The sequence below is a fragment of the Phoxinus phoxinus genome, assembly GCF_949152265.1.
Source record: "Phoxinus phoxinus genome assembly, chromosome: 14".
Classification (NCBI taxonomy): domain Eukaryota; kingdom Metazoa; phylum Chordata; class Actinopteri; order Cypriniformes; family Leuciscidae; genus Phoxinus; species Phoxinus phoxinus.
The window spans coordinates 5754486-5776719 of NC_136889.1; the positions used below are offsets into that span (position 1 = coordinate 5754486).

Sequence of the window (22234 nt, forward strand, 5' to 3'; positions counted from 1 at the left end):
ACACACACATATGTTGGTGAAAAGTCATACTAACATCTACATTATTACTATAACCATCTTAAAATATTTCTAAATTATAATAATTAAATTGAAAATGGTCATATTAACAAACTTTAACAATATTACTATACCCATCTTTAATATTTCAAAATAATTATAGTTATATTAATAATAATAAGTTCAAATAAATCCTAAACGTTTATAAATGGATTGATAACTGAAAATATATTTTATATGAATGCATTTAATAAATTATTTGTTTGTATATATATATATATATATATATATATATATATATAAATATATACATATATATAAAAATAAAATAATATAATTAATAATAAGAATAAATTAGAAATATGAATAAATTATATTAAACAATATATGATTAGTTTAGTTTTATACATACATATATATATAAACTAAGGAGATTTTACACTGGCAGAGTGATTACATTTCTTTCTTTTGACATCTTTTATGCAAACATTTGAATAATTAACTCCCAGAATCCTCTGAGGCACTGATGGCATCACTGGTTTGAGGGGCTGTGACCTCACTGACCTCATTGACACTGACGTTGTATCCACGAGGGCTCTGCATCACTGGAGGGTTATCGTTTACATCCAAAATATTCACAGTGAGCGACACATCTGTGAACCTCGGAGGGGAACCATTATCTGTCGCCCGCACCTGATCCAAACACACGAACACACACATGTATCATGTGAACTTCAGCAAACAGACACACATATACCACAGAATGCATTATGCAAAACATACTATATTTATCTGTACAAGGAAACATGTAAAAAGTCACGCAGCACTGAACTGCGTGAACATGTGTCCATAATGTCTCTCTCACTTTTAGCAGGTAACGGTCCACGGCTTCACGGTCCAGACGGGCATTCAAGTAAACCTCTCCATACGTGTTATTGGCTGTGTTGATCTTAAACACGTCCTGCATGTTCCCCGCGATCAAGGTGAAATTGACCTAAAGGAGTGTGATGGAGGAGGGGTTAGGAATGATCGACAACTCATTGCACAGTGTTGTTCTGAGTATGTCTTACTCACCAATCCATTTCTTCCAGCGTCTTTGTCCCGTGCCAACACGACCGCAACTCTCTGGCCAATGGGAGTGTCCTCTGGAATAGCCACCGACAGATCCGAAGTGATGTCAAACTCTGGGCTGTTGTCATTCTCGTCGAGAATGGTGATTGACACCTTTCGAAAGTACAAAGCAATGGAACCTGAGATGTTGTTTCTGACAGAATATTAACATTTGTGGCATCAAAAATTATTCGAGGACAAAAAAAAAAAATCACCCATTTACCTTCTACAAATGTGCATCAAGAAAGAAATCAGGAAAAAGAGAGAGAATACAACATTAGATCAACATCACATTGGCATATGCATTTTAACATCACTATCTCTCCAGCTTCTGGATACAATCCTGTTTACAGACATGCATTTCAAATTGACTTTAACAAACATGGCCATAATGTGCACAAAGAAGAAATGTGTGTGCTGAAGGCTTTAGTGAGCTTGACCTAGAGACTGAACAGGTCATTACCACAGTGGAGTCTCTCTTGGGTCCTCCATCATCGGCCACAACAGTGAGAGTGTATGAATCCCCCTGTTCTCTGTCCAACTGTCCCGTCACAGTAATACGGCCCTGTAGAGCACACACAAAGTAAAGAAATTAACTAAATCTTTTCAGGACTGAATTATATTAGAATAATTTTGACCAAAGTGAGACAGTGAGTCAGCAAAGTTTTGACCACTCTGTCTATTCATTTTTGCTGTGACAAGCTGCTAAAGTAAACCTATTCTAACTCGTGATGTCATTTTCCCTACTGTCTAGCTTGATTTTTTTGTTCACCCTGCAAGAAAATTCACAGACCAATAAGATTTGAGCTTCAGGGTCATGTGTCCAGATTCAGCAAGGTATTTTCAAAGAAAATGGGGGATCTGAATTGGAGGGATTTAAGACAATCCATGTGTTAATCGGACCTGAGAGTATTACACTTGTATAGTTAGCTGAGATTATAATCAAATGAGCCAAATAATCATTTTAAACACACAAGGGGAAGAAAATATGGACATTTCACATTTCACACCTAAGGAGGCTTCAAGCTGTAAAAAGAAGCTCATTCCCATGTGTGTAGATTTTTTGTTCATCCTGCAAGAAAATTCACCGACCATTAAGATTTGAGCTTCAGGGTCATGTGTCCAGATTCAGCATTCCATAAAGACATTGAATGGTTTAATTTCATTGCTCAATTCTAGGCGAAAGAAAAAATATTGTTTGTTATCGTGATAGTGTTTTTCCACATTTTCTGCACTGATTTTGAGGAAAACAAAATTAAGTGGAAGGATTTAAGCACAATGCATGTGTTAAACGGACCTGAAAGTACTCCATTTTAATTGCGAGCTTTACTAAAAAAAAAACAGCTGAAGCTGCATCCTGTATGGTGAGTCATTTGCATGAGTCAAACATTGACCTCCTGACTAGTCAATTAGTTCAAATGAGCAGTTGTCTGAGCACTATCACATACAGTGTTATTCTTTTTGAGCTGCATCACTCTTGGTGTGATTGTTAACATCTTAAAATTGACACATTCAGTAGTGAAACTCTCAAATCAGACCCATCTATTCAGTTGTATGGAGTTTCCTCACCGTAATGCTGTCGATCTTAAAGAGGGCCAGGGCAGCCGGTGAGGTGTCGGGGTCGAAGCGGTACGTCAGCTGGTTCAGGTTATCAGCCGACTGCGCCTTCACCTGGACAACCTCCGTTCCTGTGGCGATGTTCTCCCTCAGTGATATCTCGTATCCGGCTGATAGAAAGGCTACGGCTTCGTCCAGTTCATTGAGTAAAGTGACGTAAACGGTGCAGTATCCGCGGTGGAACGGCGCTGACTGATCTGTGGCCGAGACGTTCATTAAATAGCTGGTCTTAGTCTCGAAGTCCAAGTAATCCACTGTGGTTACCAGACCCGTACTCATATCGACCTCAAATTTACGGTCAGAACCGGAGACCAGAGCGTATGCCACAGCTCCCCCGTCCCCTAAAAACAGAGAGACAGCAAACTATTTTTTCTTTTTATTGAAATAAATGAATACTTTTCAGCAAGGATGGATTAAGTTGATCAAAAATGACAGTTAAAAAAAAACAATTATATTGTTACAAAAGATTTCTATTTCAAATAAATGCTGTTCTTTTGATCTTTCTATTCATCAAAAAAACTGAAAAAATTTATCATGGTTTACACAAAAAAATATGCAAACAATTATTTCAATATAATAATAAGAAATGATAATAAGAAGAAATGTTTCAGGATATTAGAATGATTTCTGAAAGATCATGTGACACTGAAGACTGGAGTAATGATGCTGGAAATTCAGCTTTGCAACACAGGAATAAATTACATTTCATAATATATATTTAAATTGAAAACTGCTATTTTAAATGATAATAATATTTACAATATTACTGTTTTTACTGAGCATTAGTGAGCATAAGCATAAATTTACTTTAATTAATAAACTTTTTGAATAGTATTTTAAATAAATTTAGTTTTATTAAATAATAACAATTATTTTAAATCTATGTTTTTAATAACTGTTGTGTGAGATTAATATTGTACAAAAATACCCAGTTAATTTCTATGGTGTGCCACTTAAAAAATTAAATGAAGGAAAAAAATATAATCCATTAAAAATAGATGAATCACTTTCAAATTGTTCGCACATTTAAAAATATATACATTTATACATTTTTATAACAAGCATTTTATGAAATATCAATTTGAAAAGTGATGTATTTATTTTTTAATTACTACATTGATAATTGGTTATATTTTCATGTGCCTCCTCTTAGTCCTCCAATGTAGTTACATGTGGTTAGTAGCTTGTAGTGTAGCGGACTACTTTTTCAAAAAGCAGCTCGATTGCAGTTCTACATTAATCTACAGGTCTAAACTCCAGCACACTGCATCTGAGCCTGAGGCCTTCAAAGATGCAGATGGGAAGACGTGTGTCCAGCTTATGCCATGCTGGACATCCTCCACGAGGAAGTGAAACAGGGAAGCAGTAACGGACACAAGCAGAAGTGCAACAGAAAAATGTTGTGATATTGTTTGGCATTAAGAATAAATGGAAAAATACAACACAGCTTGAGCCATGTTAAGTGTATGACACACACACAGTTGCGGAAGTCAAAACCGTATAAAAATAATAAATGAGAAGTGTTATGTATACACAATATTAGCAACCATAGATATTTATCTTTTCAGTGAACTGGTGTGGTCAGCAACAAAATAACAAAAGTCAAGAAGAGAGGAAATGCATGCATATTTAATAAGTTTGTGTTTATAGTGTTGTGTACCTGTGTCTGGGTCTGTAGCTCGGACCACTACCACAGATGTACCAATCCCAGCAGTCTCTCTGAGCCCCAGACGATTGTACTGCGACTGAGTGAAGACTGGAGACTCGTCATTCACGTCCTCCACGTACACAATCACCTACAACGCAAACTCACAATCAGTCTGATTCACAACAAACACATGCTGCTACACACACGCACACACATTCAACACTTCCTTTTATTCTAGAATTAAACATGACATTTATAGCTAGTTTAAAATCTATAAATCAATACAATCATTATTGTGTGTTGTCTCTCTGAACGCTTCAGGATTACTTCAGCTATTTGTTTTGGTCTATCACTGTAATTTTTTATAAGATCTCTGTTAAGTTTATGTTACATGTTCCCTGTGTTGTGTTTGGACTTTTATGTTACTTCCTGTCCCGGGTGCCATTTTTGTAGTTCTTTTTCTTATTGATTAGTCTTGATTGTTTTTAGGTGTGTGTTGTTACAGTAGCTTGTTATCCCTTGTGTTTCTCTTCTTCCTAGTCAGTTGTTGTTAATGCATGTAACATGTCCAGTCGAATGACATTCCGATCTTTTCAATGTGTATGTGGACAACAACCGGATACAGGTGGCATGTTAATGCCAGTGTAAATGATCCCTTAAAATAATGATGTATGCATAGTTTTAGCAACCTTTCTGATATGCAATGCACACTTTTTACCATTTAATCAATACCTTAAGGATTAAATCAAGTCCTGCCACACAACACTGTAGATGATTTTACTTTTAAGGTCACAAGGTCACACACACACAAACAAACACTTTACATGTTTTATGGTGACTTTCTATAATGATGATTTTTATACTGTGGAAACTGTATATTCCATCCCCTAAACACAATCCACACAGAAAACGTTCTGCATTTTTACATTGTCAAAAAACATAATTCAGTATGATTTTATAAGCTGTTTTCATTATGGGGACGAAAAAATGTCATGACATTTTGTCCCCACAAAGTAGGTTTTACCTAGCCTGGCTCCGCCCTTCTACGTACTTCCGCTCAATTTTCATTTTCCTTCAGTACAACGTCTGGGATTGTGGTATATTCTTTCAATTCTTTGTTCTTTATTCTTTCAATTCTATATCAATTTTTTACCGGTCCAATCAGCGAACAGAGGGAGTGGCTGAGAACGATGACGTTGAGGTCGTGCGTTAGTTTGAGTTGTCATACGTCACGAGACTCATGAGTCATGACCAAATGTCATTGATTGGTTATGGCAGATCCAGAGTGGCTCTGGACAGATCCAATAATTTTAAACTTCAACAGAGTACCCGCCTTCAAGGAAGTTAACGCTTGTCAATGGAGAGTGGACTCTCTGTACAAATAAAATATACGAGATGGTAGGACCAGGCTAGGTTTTACCAGGATCACACACACACAAACACACCCTGACAGAGCTGCGCATGCTGCCCTGGTCACTGTTGTAGGCCTCCACCTCCAGCACATGAGAGCTGCGCGTCTCTCGGTCCAGAGCCACAGTTCCTCTGCTGATGAGTCCAGACAGACTGTCCATGCTAAACTGACCATTGTTTCCTAAAGAGAGTAGACAACACACACACATGAGCCATACTGCCGAACTCTGACAGTACTTCGCATGAAGCCCGAGGTTGGAAACAATAATGATAGTTTATGTTCTGTCATGACAACTCTGAGAGTTTGGCATGGTCATGAGTATGAGAATGTTAATGTGTTTGGTCTTGGCGGAATAGATCTGCTACACTGTTGTTGTTGCTGCAGAGAAAGTACGGGACTCGCCACTGCCAGTGCCAATACACACGACATTCGTCTATGAGCAAGTAAGACATGCTGTTGCTGTAAAAGCATACATGAATTACCCCATAGCAGATCTGTACAGGTGGAGCTGGGGAAGGTGGGGGTTTCTGAAAGCTTGCTGCAATCAATAGGGAAGAATTTGAATGTTGAGCAGCGAGCTCACTACCAATACAGCGGGAACCAATGAGCTGTGCCCTATATATTCATTCAAATTCTATAGAGAATGATGTGATTGCAAGCAGATTGGGTTAAGGACTCATGAGCCTGTGCCTTCTAGAGTTTCATGACAGAGTTTTGTATAGGGTTTGTCTATATTTGTCTAAACATGTATAGTCATATTTAACCACAAAAAAACTAGGAGAAAGAAATAATAAAATACATTTTCTAAAATCAAATAAAATCTGTTTTTATATAGCGATTAAGCTTGTGGCAATGTTTACAGTATGCCATAGATGAGATGTTGTCCAAAGACATTCTGAAAATACTCAAAATATTCCATCTGATCAAGGCATCGAGGTGCGACATCAGGAAACAGGAAGAATAGTTACCGGAGAGAATCCTGTACAGAACTCTTCCATTCTCCCCCTGATCTGCATCTGTGGCCTGAACCTGCAGACAGACACAAACACATGTAACCACAAAACATACACACACATGTACTGCTAAAAAATGAGAGTGAAAGTAACACTTAAACTCCACACCCACAAACACCAGACCAATCTTATATAATTTATTGAAAAAACACATTCAAACTCTCAAACAGAATGCAATTGGACTCCTCCTTTCCACCGTCTCAAGTTATGTGTGCATTTGTTCATTATTAAAAGCACCAAATCAAATACAATCTCCTTGTTTGAACGGCCTGGGCCAGACATAGGCTCAACCAATAGTGTGAATTTGGGGCGGGGCTATCTGTGTAGTGATGACTACAGATTGCTTTTTTCAGAGGCGCTGGTTCTGGAAGTACTTTTTTAAATTATTTTTTCCCATAGGGATTTTAAAATAGTCATCGTAAAGAGTTATAAGTCATGAACCAAGCCAATCAGCCACAAGGTGAATCACAACACTACAAACTTTGATTTGAAGCAAAAATGTTTTTGAAAACCAGACAAAAAGACAAAGGTACAAGACTACTACTAAACCGCTTTAGTGAGGGAAAGAATCCCACGAAGCATTGCGAACAGCTTAATCAAATTAAAAGCCATGGAGTAATATAAAACTACTCATTTACAAATGTTGATTATATATATAAAAAGATATAAGTTTATTGCAAAACATGCATATACAAACATTTTAGTATTTTGAGAGCGTAGGGAGATCAACTCGATTAAGTCATTCGCAGTGCTTCATGGGAGTGGGCGGGGCTAAAGAGATATTTTGAGAATTTATTCTGATTCAGGGGGAATCAGAATGCCAAACCCTGACTGGCGAGAGGAGGAGCTGGGGAGGGAGGAGGGTAATTCGCTCCTGAGAAACGCGATAGCTGCTGATAATACTGAAGGAGCTTATCTATGTATACAGTGATAGGCGTCGTATTCCTATAGGTAGACGTGGATCAGTTGAGAGTCAGCTGATGCGAGCTTGACTAACGTGACCTGCCAGAACTGACGCTACGCTTGATGATTATTTTAAAAATAAGATGAAATAATGTGGGCTGACACAAATCCCATGGATTAACAACATCATAGCTCACAGTAGGTCTGTCGTTAAAGGGTTTTAAGTTATCGTTCAAAATACATTTTAGACTCTTACACTCTATTAAAAGACTGTTTAAACCTAAAACTCCTTAACAGCAGTAAAACACAGCCTGAAATTGTTGAATGCAACAGCAATACGATAAAAAACCACTAATATTCAATAAATAAAAACAATTGGAATAAATAATTCCAGTAAGTACGTAATATAAATAGTTCATTATACCCGAACCGCTGACTGTTTATTGTTGCTAAGCAATGTCACATTAACATAGAATGTTCTTACGAGTTCAAAGGCTCGTCGTGTTTGGCGCCACTAGTGGAACAGGAGTAAGACAGTTCACCTTTAAATAGTTGTCATGGTAGTAACTTATAGGGGCTTGAAAGCACACGTACAAATTCAACGATCATTTAAATCATGGAAACACGGATCAGCAATTGTTCCTAAATACATTTACACACATAAATTCATCATATTAAACAGTAAAACCATTTAGCACACACTGGATACATCCATATATTAGTCAAATCCTACTTACAGCGAGGAGGACGGCCCCTCCTTCAGACTCATTAGCTTTATAAAAAGATGTGGAGAGTTGAAGAAAGAGGTAGGGGATGAGGAGGAGGATGGGGAGAGAAAGAAAGAAGGGGTCTGGGGGGGGGGTCTCTTGGAGAGAGATGAATAGAACAGGCAGACCGGACCATACCATCACATGGGGGGGTTAAATCTTGAGGCTGAAAGTTTGGCTCAGAATGGGGTTTTTAGCTCATGAAACACACTGCTATAGTCAAAAAAGAAGGAGAGGTTGATTTAGAGTCTCTCTGAACGGATATTAGTTGCTCTTTCTGCACACGTTCTGATCCCCATCTTCCACCCGTCTCATCTCCAACGCTTTTGGTGACAACGTGATTTGAAACAAGAGGAACTTTGAGGAGTCACTAAACGCGTCCAGCGATAAAGGTAAAGTTGAACCACAAAGAATAAACTAAAAAAATATGTTATTCATTGGACCCCTGTTGAAAACACCAGGATAAGTTTTGTTTTGAATGCTGGTTTCCCTACCGGGATTGTTCATTTTTGTTCTGCTGAGCAACATGGCTATGCTGGTCCACAAGCACCAAACCCACACTAACCAGCATAGACCAGCATGGACATTCATTCAGCAGGGCCGAATCCATTTTATTTTTTGCCATGATGTCTGCCATAAAGTACACTGGACAATATAAGCCACGTTTGCATTATTGTATTTTACTAATTCATGCATATGCTTTGCCTGAAATCACTGACTCATTAACTATTCACAAAAAATACCATAAAGGTTACTATGAAGGGAAACACATTAGCACACATTGTGTACACTACCATAGAGAGTTTAAGAAATGTGTACTTTTATTTAGCAAGGATGCATAAAATTGATCAAAAGTGGCACTAAATACTTTTACATTGTAACAAAAAAAAAATAATATTCAAATAAATGCTGTTCTTTTGAACTTTCTATTCATCAAAGTAAATGTATTATGCTTTCCACTAAAATACTGTTTAAAACATTATTCTTATAATAATAAGAAATGAGTCTTGGGCAGCAAATCAGAATATTAGAATGATTTCTGAAGGATCATGTGACACGGAAGACTAGTAATGATGCTGAAAATTCACAGAAATGACATTGTAAAATATATTCAAATAGAAAACAGTTATTTTGAAATGTAATATTTCACAATATTACTGTTTTTAGACAGCCTTGGTGAACATGAGCGACTTTTAAAAACGTAAAACTAATGAACGATAGTCTGACAATCAAAACAAGAGACAAAACCTACTTCATATCTTACTGGTCTTACTGAAAAGTACTTCAAAATACACTTTAAATTAGAAATTAGATTTGAAATCCCATGTAAATGGGATTTGTATTAGATTATATTTTTTTGTTTTTGTTCTGTTTTGCAAATCGTGTTTTTTCCACCAAAGACTAGTTTACCAAGAAAAAGAAGAAGCATAAAGCAGAATTATGAAAAAATGTGATGATGTGTGCATAAATGCATTTCAGCAGATTCGTACCGCGGTAACTAATGATGCGTTTCACTAACAATAGTTCTCGTCTGAGTGGCCTTTTCAGCCTGTTTGTGGCATTTAAGATGAAGAATAATTTCATGTCTCAATGTGTTTTCATCAACGCGATAAGTCACACTCTGTGTGCTCAGAATTGAACAGGCTGACATTTAGGAGCAGATAGGTAGAGTAATTGGTGACTTGGGTGCTACGCTGTGTTTGTGTGTATTTCAGATGGATTGTGAGTTATTTTAACAGACCCAATTTAGCTTGCAAAAAACCCCAAAAGAAAACCAACTAGCCACATTTCTCATCTGACTGCTCACTTAATGGGGCACCGACATCTGTAATGTCAAATTTCAAATGTGTGTTTATGGGAGTGATGTAGGCCAGAAAGTACATAAACAGACGTGTATGCTTAGCAAATGCATTCACCTTGTACGTACATGAACACGTGTTATTGAGGTAATGTGATGGTGATCCAATTACCAACTACAACAGTGTTTAAATTCAACTAACCTGCATGCACTGCAAAAAATAACTTGGTGTTTAATTGGTCTTTTTCTTCTCATAAAAAAAAAAAAAAAAAAAAATACATTTACTTTAGAAGCAATGCTGTATATGATATAAAAATAATGTGGTGTAGGTGTATTCTGTCTGTTAAAAATGGAAAAAACACTAAAAATACAGAATGTTGAATGTTGTATAACTTAGAAAAAAGTTGAAAAAACATGTCATAACTTATTGATCATTTCATTTTTACAGTGTACTGAAAACAAGTCGATATCTTATGCAGTGCTGTTCCTCAAGTGAATTTATCTTGTTTTAAGGATTTGTTAATATTTGACTTGGAAAAAACAAAATTTTGACAAAAACTAGTCTTTAATAATGGCTAAAAATACATATATCCAAATGCAAAACCTAATACAAGTAAATTATGTCTGAAAACAATGTTCCCAGCGAATAGAGAATACACAGCCATGTTTATATATTTATATATAGGGCTATACAGCCATCAAGTGGTTAGGCTACACCATGGTATGACAGATGATAAATGGTGCATAATTGAGAAATAAATATTTATACGTTATACAGTCAGCATTTATTTTTGACTGGTTCTTGGTCCCCTCTGTGCCGCCCCGGCAGAGATTGAATCACCTCACCTGAATGGCCATTTTTAGTGAAACAACATTTGGGTCCCTGAGCATAGGGGCATGTGTAGACCTTAATCTGCCCCTGCTGGGTGTGTGTGTGTGTGTGTGTGTGTGTGTGTGTGTGTGTGTGTGTGTGTGTGTGTAAGAGACTCTTGCTAATCTGTAATGGATATAGTGCAATATAAATTACTATACTTTGACCTTTCTTTACAGAATCGCTCAGTCATTTTGCTAGTCTTGCAGAGAAGCACCGTAAGCTGCGTGTAGAGATGCTAGATGGTGATGACGATAATATGTGTGCACTGTCCCGCCACCACAAACCGCACTGTTTACACCTACAGGAAAATGTGCTCAGATGATTCGCGCTTTCATTGCTCAGTTGAGTATTATCTCTGATGTTTCGAAAAAAGTCTTTAGGAGAGGAATTTTTAGTATTAGCCTATTTTATAGTATATATTAATATTTAGCTTTTTTTATTTAAATTTTAGTCATTTTGTTTTTATAAAGTATTTTTATTTAGTTTTTATTTCAGTTTTAGTATTCAGTTTTTCAATCCAAAGTTATTTTTTTTCCAGTTAGTATAAAATTTATAATTTAAGTTTTTAAGTTTAAATTGTTCAACTAGTATTTACATTAGATTTGATTTCAGCTTTAATTCAATTAGCGAAAATAGTTACGTTTTAGTTAACAATAACAACAAGAGAAATAAATTAGACACAAATGAGACAAATGGTGACAATTATAATTACAGAGCTTATGAAATTATATCATGCGCTTCATAAGAAATCTCAGACTTTTGAATGCAGATTATCTTGGCAAATCTGAGCACAGCGTGAGGCAGTGTTGTAATCTGGTCCAAAACTCATAGTAGGGTCTTTAAAAAAAAAAACCGTGAGAATGAAACATACTTGAATTGTGTAATGATTTGCTTTGAGTCACATCTCAGACCACTGTGACCCATACAAACTCAAAGTGTTTGTTTTTCGGCCTTAGGTTTTAAAAAAAAGTGTCCAATTGCGTGGCGTATCATTGCTGCTTAAAACAAATAATTAATATATTTAAAGAATTCTTTCTTCTCGAGCGTACACACACGCACACACACCTGTTAACCACATCCTGGAACCTTGTATGCGTCTCGTACAAGCACACGTTCACACATTTGCACAAGCCTGAACCCAGAGTGTCACAAAAACATCTAGATCTTCACTATAAACGCACTCCACTTGACCCAGATTTAACTCTCTAACTCCCTGTTTTGCTTCTCTGCAGATCCAGAAACGAAATGGACGTTCCCTTCAATCTGTCCCTCTCCAATCTCTCGCTTCCCGTCTCCCCAACATCTCCACCTCTGGATCTTCAACAGCCCCTCCTGACCATCATCATCATCGTGTGTCTCTTCGTTGTGTTCGGGGGCTGTGTGATTGTTCTGGCGATGTGCTGCTCGACGGGGGGGTCGTGGGGTGTGGATGGGGACTGTGACCCGGTGGACGGTCAGACTCCGTCCAGCGAGCCCCAGCTGAAGCTCTGGAAGCGCTTGGGCTCTATGAGGCAGTCGTTCTCCTCCACGCCGGCGTTCAGGAGACCCGTTCAGCCTTACGCAGCCCAGAGCCGGAAGCAATCAGGGTCAATGCCGCCCGCAGAGTCAAAGACAAATGACTCCTACACATATATTACTATACCGTCTCTGCTGCAGTATGCCACCGAGATTTGAGCTCTGTTGCAAAACCTAGTGAGTTACCTTGCGGTCTCCTGCCTGCATAATATAATCCTGCAGCTGCCTTTTAAGTGACTGATTCAAAGTGCACTTCATAGGGAGAAACTCCAGCTACAGGAAACTAGACTCAAAATGATTCCAAAAATGTTGCTAAGCATAAACATGCAAGACATACAATATTAAATACAATTCGTTTATTTAGATTTAATTGATTTTATCGAAACTTTCTGGAACTGAATGAAATGTATGTTTAGAATTAACATTTGTATCCACTTGTCTGCTCAATGCAATGCATTCTGGGATTACCTTTTCCCTTGAGGGATGCATATGATGTTGCCAAAGTTATTATTATAAACAAACTAAAACTAAAATGAAGGAAAAAAACAAATTTATTATAGTTGAAAGTTGAAGCGCTGAAATGACTATCTGGAAATAAATAAAGACTGAAACTGATATATATATATTCAGTTTTAATTTTAGTTTTGTTTTTTTTAGTTTTTATTTATTTCCAGTTTTTTAATTCAGAATTTAAAACAGCCAGTATTCATGTTGTTTACATGTAGTCCATGTGAAATAATGCTCTCCGTGTGTATATTAAAACTTTATGGGAACATTATTTGCATCTGAAGGGTTGCCTATGATCCCTTAAAATGCCTTCTAGGTAGTCAGCTCACTAGGTTTTGTAAAGAGCTATAGAAACGCACCTAAATAATACACAATCAGTGTTTTAATGCAAACATGAGAGCAGACCCTGACCGGCTATCAGTACTGAACGAGATCAGGCTGTGTACAGGAAGACAACTCATTTAATTCACATCGAAACAAGATGTGACTCAATGATACAACCATACGGTGGCTGCAACTTTATACACAACTGGACATTGTCATCACATCCTCTAAAAGACCTGACTCTCAGCTCTCGGAGTAATGGTGGCCATTTTGACAAAGCATTAACAACAGAACTATTTATTTGGAGGAAATTCACATTCATTTGCATCTATGTTTATGTGTACCAGTGGCCCCGAGAGTATTAGTATACTTGCGTCCTTAAAAATGTCTGAATGTCATCGCATTAGAAACCAAAAGATCAAACCAAGTGGCATTTGTAGAACTTGTGCTAATTTTAAACTATTGAATAGTACATGACTATAATATAATTTTATCATTTAAAACATATTTTTGTGAAATGTTTTGCTTTAAAAGTAAGCAAGTGTGTTTGTGCTATTTTGAAATGTTATTGTCACTTTGTTTATGGTTTTGATACATGTTTAAGTGTGCTTTAGGTGTCCAAATTATAGGATTTGTTTCTTGCAAACTCAAACAAAGCTTTGTGTATTAACAATTAATTATTTCCCAAACAAAGCTTTAATAACAGTTAAATTCATTTTATTTATTTTTCTTTGAAAACAAAAAAAAAACATTTATTTAGTCAACAGAGTTTTAGAAGAACCGTCATGGTTAACCTATTGTTGCCAGTCTAGAGATGGTTACCAGCACACTGGAACATGACATCACAGAAAACAACTGGCATCACATGATACTGTTGCCATGGTTACAGACAAACAAAAACACAATGTAACAAACTTACAACCCCATGCTCTACTTCATAATACCAATATTGAAAAAAAAGAAGTTGTTGTTGTTATTTTTAGCTTTCATATAGAACAGTGAATTGTGAATATGTGCATGTGTGTACCTGTAATATACTAGTTCCTCTTGATATGTTCTCCAGGACGCTGGTCTCATAGCTGTTCTGGAGGAATATAGGCCTGTTGTCATTGACGTCCAGCACCTCCACATATACTGTAGCTGTGCCTGTTCTCCGTCCTCCCGCTGGACCATTATCTACAGGAAAACCATCAACAGTCTGGACAATACGGCTAGGAAATGCTGCCCTCAGTACAAATAAAATACAGCACAAGTTCAAGGTTAAGCGATTTCTCGGACATTTCCAGTCATTATTGGATAAGGATTTTAACAAAAGACTGAACTAAAGAAGAGCTGGGACTTGAAACAAAGCATACTTAAAATAATAATATTTTATAGATTCTAATTTATATTATATGCATTCTAATTTGCATTGTAGCTAATAGTTACAGATTGTCCATGACCATGGAAACACTGATAGCAACATAGAAATGCACAATAAAGCCCTTATGACTAATATCTTCACTGGTGTTGCATGGTAATACTAGTCATTTTTAAATAACTAATAGTTGTGCCAAGCAACAGCAACATGACCGTGAAAAAAAAAAAAAAAAAAGACACACAAGACAAACCTTGACAGTTTTTGCCTACCACATTTACTTGTATTGGTGTAAAATGTGTTGCAAAAATATGAAACATATATATGTGAGTGTGTGTGTGTATATATATATATATATATATATAAAATTGTGATATATTGCAATTCTGACTTTATATATATATTATTATCATTCTGAAAAAAATTATTTAACGCAATTGCGAGTTATAAAGTCAGAATTCTTGTGTATATATGTATGTACACATACATACACAGGTGCTGGTCATATAATTAGAATATCATCAAAAAGTTGATTTATTTCAAGAATTCAACTTAACAGGTGAAACTAATATATTATATAGACCCACAAAATCAAAATCCCAGAACATTAGAACATTACATGAAATCACACAGTAATACCATGGTCATTGAACCAGGTTTTGGTTATTTTGGCAGTGTGGGCAGGTGCAAATCCTGCTGGAAAATGAAGGAAGCATGAAGGCACAGAATCCACATTGCTTGAAGTCCAGTGTAAAGTTTCCACAGTCAGTGATGGTTTGGGGTGCCATGTCATCTGCTGGTGTTGGTCCACTGTGTTTTCTGAGGTCCAAGGTCAACGCAGCCGTCTACCAGGAAGTTTTAGAGCACTTCATGCTTCCTGCTGCTGCCCAACTTTATGGAGATGCAGATTTCATTTTCCAACAGGACTTGGCACCTGCACACAGTGCCAAAGCTACCAGTACCTGGTTTAAGGACCATGGTATCCCTGTTCTTAATGGGCCAGCAAACTCGCCTGACCTTAACCCTATAGAAAATCTATGGGGTATTGTGAAGAGGAAGATGTGATACGCCAGACCCAACAATGCAGAAGAGCTGAAGGCCACTATCAGAGCAACCTGGGCTCTCATAACACCTGAGCAGTGCCACAGACTCACAGACTGATCGACTCCATGCCACGCCGCATTGCTGCAGTAATTCAGGCAAAAGGAGCCACAACTAAGTACATGTGCTGTACATGCTCATACTTTTCATGTTCATACTTTTCAGTTGGCCAGCATTTCTAAAAATCCTTTTTTTGTATAATCATCAAAATTAAAAGAAATAAACATTTGAAATATATCAGTCTGTGTGTAATGAATGAATATAATATACAAGTTTCACTTTTTGAATGGAATTACTGAATTAAATCAACTTTTTTATGATATTTTAATTATATGACCAGCGCCTGTATATATATCTTGTATGTAAAATGACCTGCAAGAGTAATTTTACTTATCAGATAAGTACAATGATGAACTTCTCAATATTGAAACAAGTGGGCAGCGTATTTTCATAGAAGCTCATCAAACTGGTATTAGAACAGCTGGCGTATTTCTGAAAGCTGCACAGCTCAAACAGGAAACCACAATACTTCTTTCAATCCAATGTCATTTACACAGGAAACTGCAAAAGATCATACCACATATGCATGCACACATGCATAACCAGTTGTTTTTAACACCTATATGAAACTCACCAATCGCTTCAATCACCAGCCTGTACGAGCCCTGAGTCTCCCGATCCAGACCCACCACGGTCCGTACCACACCGGTCCGGAAGCCCACGCTAAACTTTCCATCTTGGTTCCCTCCTATAGGGACACATAAACAGGCTGAGAAATCACAAATCACGGCTCTGTCTCAAACCCTAGTGTGCTGCCTTCAAAGATCATCATAATTGACTGATTTTGAATGTGCTACCTGTGTTGTCACACTAATACACAATTGATTTTGAGATTGAGATTAACATATTGTTACATATCGGTACATATTTGACATTGTTGCAGCACCTCTCTGTCAGTAACACACTGTTTAGTTCCTGACTCTATGAAGCCCCTCCTTCCGAAAAGCACAATGGAGGTGTTTCAGGGAGCTCAGAAACTTTGCAGACCTTTTTCAAGCTCAACGAGCAACATTACAAACTAAAGAAAGTTAGTTTTCACAATTGAATGAGCTTCAACTGTCGTCTTGTAACTGAGCACAATGCTGAGCTCAATAAGTTGGCCTAGGGTATATTTAGAAACTGGAATGCTGTGTTGTTAAGTCTATGATGCCTTAAAATGCTGCCTTAGCTTCACATTTACTGAAAGCGAGTCACTGTGGGTCACAGCAGACCCAGCCAAAATCCCACAGTGTTGCTCCATCAGCACAAAGTCATTCGCACCCTCTGATCTGTGACCTTCTGCACTCTGACCTGTGATAAAATAGCTGAGCTCTGCGTTGAGACCCGCGTCATTGTCTGTGCAGTTCAGTCTGACCAGCACATAATCACGGGGCACGCTCTCATCCAACGATACGTTATAAACGCTGGGAAAAAAGGTTGGCGTCTCATCATTCATGTCCAAAACTGCACAGAAAAGAGAGAGACACACAATAACATCATTCAGCATTTGCTTTTGAACACGAGGTATTGACAGCCGGACAGTGATTGGTCCTCCTGCTCTGTACCTGTGATAGTGAGAGTGCTCGTGGATGTTCGTGGAAACTGGCCTGCGTCATACGCAATAATTCTCAGATAATACTGGCCAATCTGCTCGCGGTCCAGCACTGCTGTGGAAACCAGGATTCCTGTGGTGATGTTGAGCCTGAAGTCCAGCCGCGGCATGCCCATCTGAAGCGTCATGGTAACCGCGCCATTGTCACCTTCATCAGGGTCCTGCACCTGCACCTGAGAGAGGAAACCAGCAGGGGGCAGAAGAGCACAGGACAGTTTTATTACAAGAACTTCATTAGACCTCAACATTTAATCAAAGATGACCAGAGAATTGGTACAAGATAATTCATGATAGCAACATGCTAATTAATGCATGCTAAAACATGCTAACAACATGTTAAAACAAACTAACAGGATGCTAATTAATGCTAACAAGTGTTACAACATGCTAGCATAATGCTTAATGCTAGCAAAGTGTGAAAAATGGTAGCAACATGTTAAATAATTTATAGCAAAGTGAGAATACATGCTGGGAACATGATCATTCATGTTAACAATGAGCCAAAACATACTAGCAGCATGCTAATTTATGTGTTAGCAATGTGTTAAAACATACTAGCATCATGCTAAAACATGTTAACAATGTGTTCAAACATATCAGCAACATATTAAAACAATCTAGCAAAGCGATGTGTTAAAACATACCAGCAACATGTTAAAACAATCTAGCAATGTGCTAAAACATACTAGCAACATTTAGTGTTTTGGTAATTCATGCTAGTAGCATGCTAAAAATGTTTGGAACATGTTGATTCATGCTAGCAATGTATTAACAATTATATTTGAGGATATGAACCCGGGGGGCCAACATACTAAAATTAAATGATTGTTGAATATTTAATCAGTGAACTTTCAGTCCCTGTGGATCCATCAAATGCTAACCCTGAACACAGACGATCCAATAGGAAGCCCCTCTGGTACTTCAGCAACAAATGGGAGGTTGAGAAAGGCAGGATCGTTGTCGTTGAGGTCCAGGAGGTTCACATACACCGTAGCGCTGGCTGAAGAGCGCAGTGGAGGTGTCCCACCTGAGGAGGGCAGCACAACAAAGAGAATAATCACATATGGCATAACTTATCTGAGTTTTCTGTAGTCATTAGATCCACTGAGGGGGAAGGAATTCTTTAAAGAAATATCAGTTTATATTGTCAAACACAACTAATAGAGGAGAAAGACAAATTGTGAGAAGGCAGACAAAACAAAGGATGTGTTTGGAAAGGAGTAACACCTTACTAAGTGAATACTGCACGGTATACACTGCATACTATTTTTATAATAAGTGAAACAGAATTAGGCAATGATCAACATGAATACATACTTTGATATATAATATTGTGATTATAAAATACAGCACATGGATATCTTGGAATTAATGAATTTACATCTGATTTCATTCGGTTTGTGAAAGGTCAAGTTTTTGAAAGAAGTCTCTTACGCGCAATTAAATCTCTCATGCATTTGACTAAACATACAGAAAAAAACAGTAATATAGTAAAATATTTTTACAATTTAAAATAACGGTTTCTATTCAAATAAACATTTTTAAAATGTAATTTATTCCTGTGATGACAGCTGAATTTTTAGCAATATTACTCCAGTCTTAATGCATCACATTTTATTTTTAAGAATTATATGATGAATAGAAAGTTCAAAAGAACAGCATTTATTTGAAATAGAAATCTTTTTGTGGCATTATAAATGTCTTCACCGTCACTTTGGTTAAATTGAATGCATGAATAATTCTTAAAGTATTAACTTTAGAACTATAGTGTGTACAAAGTTTACATACTGTGCACAACATACAAACTTTATACTGGAGATATGGGAAGACTGGTGTGTTAGCATGATTTAAAGACACTGAAGGTTGGCGACTGTAAAACTAGCTTTATTCTGGCCTCAGAGAGAGAGCGAGGCATTATGGGACAGCTGAGAGTTGCTTACGGTCGATAGCAGAGACAATGATGGTCCTCATAAGCTGTGCGGACCGGGCGTTTTGACTCTCTCTGTCCAGCACAGCTCCACTGGTGCGGATCTTCCCAGTGTTGCGGTTGATGGTGTAGAAGGGGTTCTCTGGATTTATGGAATAAACCACCGTCCCATTATCACCATAATCAGGGTCCACCGCTAATATCTGCAGAGAGAAAAAGAAAAATGAGTCACAAAACAGAGTTCCAAGGTGCAGAAATTAAATCACACCAATCCTCTCCCCACAGAATGGCATGATGGGAGATTTATGCATGGGGCATAACTGTATAAAACCCTGGCTGTTATTTTTTTTCAAAGAGCCAATCAATTATTCACAGTGCTGGTGCAGAAAGCACTGAAAATCACTTAATTGGTCATTAGAGAACAAAGGTTCTGTAAGTCTTTAATTATTAAAACAGGAAGGACCAGGCGACTGTGTTCTTCATTGATTCAAGGGAGTTTAAACGGGTGATGAATGGCACGGGTCTAATGTAAACTTTATCTAATTGAATTGAACTCTGAGGGATTTCATTTTACACACATTTATTCAGGCATGTTTACAGACCATTTTCATATGTTCTCCTGCAGTCATTTGTATGCCTTGCAGAAAGTCCTCATTGCTTTTTTTATATATGAAAGAATACAGGAACAAGGGGCTGTCAAGCTTCAAAAATTATTTTTAAAAAAACCCATCATATATCACATATCATAAAAGTAGTCCATGTGATCTGTGTTCATATTCTTCTAAGGTCACATGATAGCTTTGTGTGAAAAACAGGTAAAAATGTAACTGTTAGTCAACGGAAATCATCTATGTTGTAAACACTATATTGTTAAAAAAAATAGTTTTTGAAAAAAATCTGTTTTTTTTTTTATCACGATCCCACAAAAATGTTAAGCAGCACAACTCTTTTCAACATGATATGATATTAAGAAATGTTTTTTGAGCAGCAAATCAGCATATCAGAATGATTTCTGAAGGATCATGTGACACCGAAGATTGGAGTAATGATGCTGAAAATTCAGCTTTGACATCACAGGAATAAATTACTTTTTAGAATATACTGAAATAGAAAACAGTTCATTTAAATTTTTAAAATATTTCACAATATTCATGTTTTTACTGTATTTTGGATCAGATATAAATTGCAGCCTTGGTGAGCATAAGAGACTTTCTTCTAAAACATAAAAAAAAAACGTACCAACCCCAAACATTACTGTATGCTGCACGGAAAAGAATAGCTTGGGAATTCTGTAAATCATCAGATAAAAGGCTGAAATTACATGATAGTGAGTAAATGATCACTATATAATATACTGTGTATATTATATACACTATATACAGATTAGATCACACAATACCACTGTTTTGACTGGTAAATAGACAGATTGTGGAAGTCTGGACCAGAGTGTGGAAGTCAAAAGCTTTAAAACATTTGGTTTTTACATCCATTTAAAGAAAAATGATCCATCCATTTCTTCCTTTGTTCTGTATCATCTCTCTCTCTCTACTGCACAGTGTCCAGCAGGGTAATCAAGTATGCACTTGACTCTGGGCTACATTTTAATTAGTCATCGGAACCTCCTAATGAAGTTCAGTACTGGCTTGTTAATTAAAGGACAATCAGTGGCATATTTATCCAAAGACAGAGCCACTATAAAACACCTAAACGTTTACAAGCAGAGTTTAGGGTCTCTAAAGGCCTGACCACATTTAACTTGAACACCCACATCTCAAATTCAATCGTTTTTTTCCAATATACTGTAAAACAGTATCAGCTCCATCAGTTCGCTTTTTCCTCAGATGCCACGTCCACAGATATCGCCCACAGTTTAAATAGTCTGATTTATACTGTATACAAAATGTACAAGATCTGGCTGAAATTATTGCAACAAAATGTGTTTACAAGGCTGAAATATATCACCAGCCATTTTATTAGGTACACCTGTTCATCTGCTCATTAACCCAAATATCTATTCAGCCACTCACATGGCAGCAACTCAATGTATTTAGGCATGTAGACATAGGATGATCTGCTAAAGTTCAAACTGAGATAGGAATGGGGAAAAAAGTTGATTTAAGTGACTGACTTTGAGCGTGGCGTTGTTGTTGGTGGCAGACGGGCTGGTCTGAGTATTTCAGAAACTGCCGAACTACTGGGATTTGCACGCACAACCATCTCTAGGGTTTACAGAGAATGGTCCGAAAAAGAGAAAGTATCCAGTGAGCGTCAGTTCTGTGGGTGAAAATGCCTGGTTGATGCCAGAGTTCAGAGGAGAAAATCCAGACTGGTTTACTGATAGAAAGGCAACAGTAACTCAAATAAGCTTTTGTTACATCCGAGATCTGCAAAAGAGCATCTCTGAACGCTCAACACATCAAACCTTGATACAGAAGCAGAAAACACACCTGTGCCACTCCTGTCAGATAAGAACAGGAAACTGAAGCCACAGTTCACACAGGCTCACCAAAATTTGACAATAGAAGATTGTGAAAACGTTGCTTGATCTGATGACTCTTGATTTTTGCTGCAACATTCAGAAGGTAGGGTCAGAATTTGGCATAATATGAAAGCATGGACCATTCCTGCCTTGTATCAGCGGTTCAGGCTGCTGGTGTAATGGTGTGGAGGATATTTCCAGCCACATTTGCCCCTTTTTGCCAACTGAGTATCGG

General features: G+C 37.3%; 1 protein-coding gene across 1 annotated transcript in view; it reads right to left on the reverse strand.

The window, feature by feature from the left end:
• cdh23 (cadherin-related 23) overlaps nucleotides 1–22234 on the reverse strand; it is a 221557-nt gene that overhangs the window by 37071 nt on the left and 162252 nt on the right. The window contains exons 22-35 of the mRNA XM_079634138.1: nucleotides 19534–19723; nucleotides 18475–18620; nucleotides 17547–17766; nucleotides 17293–17445; nucleotides 16577–16690; nucleotides 14512–14660; nucleotides 6752–6812; nucleotides 5818–5963; nucleotides 4385–4520; nucleotides 2677–3065; nucleotides 1571–1672; nucleotides 1072–1221; nucleotides 863–991; nucleotides 562–690 (exon numbers count right to left, since the gene is read on the reverse strand). Coding sequence (XP_079490264.1) covers nucleotides 562–690; nucleotides 863–991; nucleotides 1072–1221; nucleotides 1571–1672; nucleotides 2677–3065; nucleotides 4385–4520; nucleotides 5818–5963; nucleotides 6752–6812; nucleotides 14512–14660; nucleotides 16577–16690; nucleotides 17293–17445; nucleotides 17547–17766; nucleotides 18475–18620; nucleotides 19534–19723 — 2214 coding nt within the window. The remainder of the gene's footprint in view (nucleotides 1–561; nucleotides 691–862; nucleotides 992–1071; nucleotides 1222–1570; nucleotides 1673–2676; nucleotides 3066–4384; nucleotides 4521–5817; nucleotides 5964–6751; nucleotides 6813–14511; nucleotides 14661–16576; nucleotides 16691–17292; nucleotides 17446–17546; nucleotides 17767–18474; nucleotides 18621–19533; nucleotides 19724–22234) is intronic.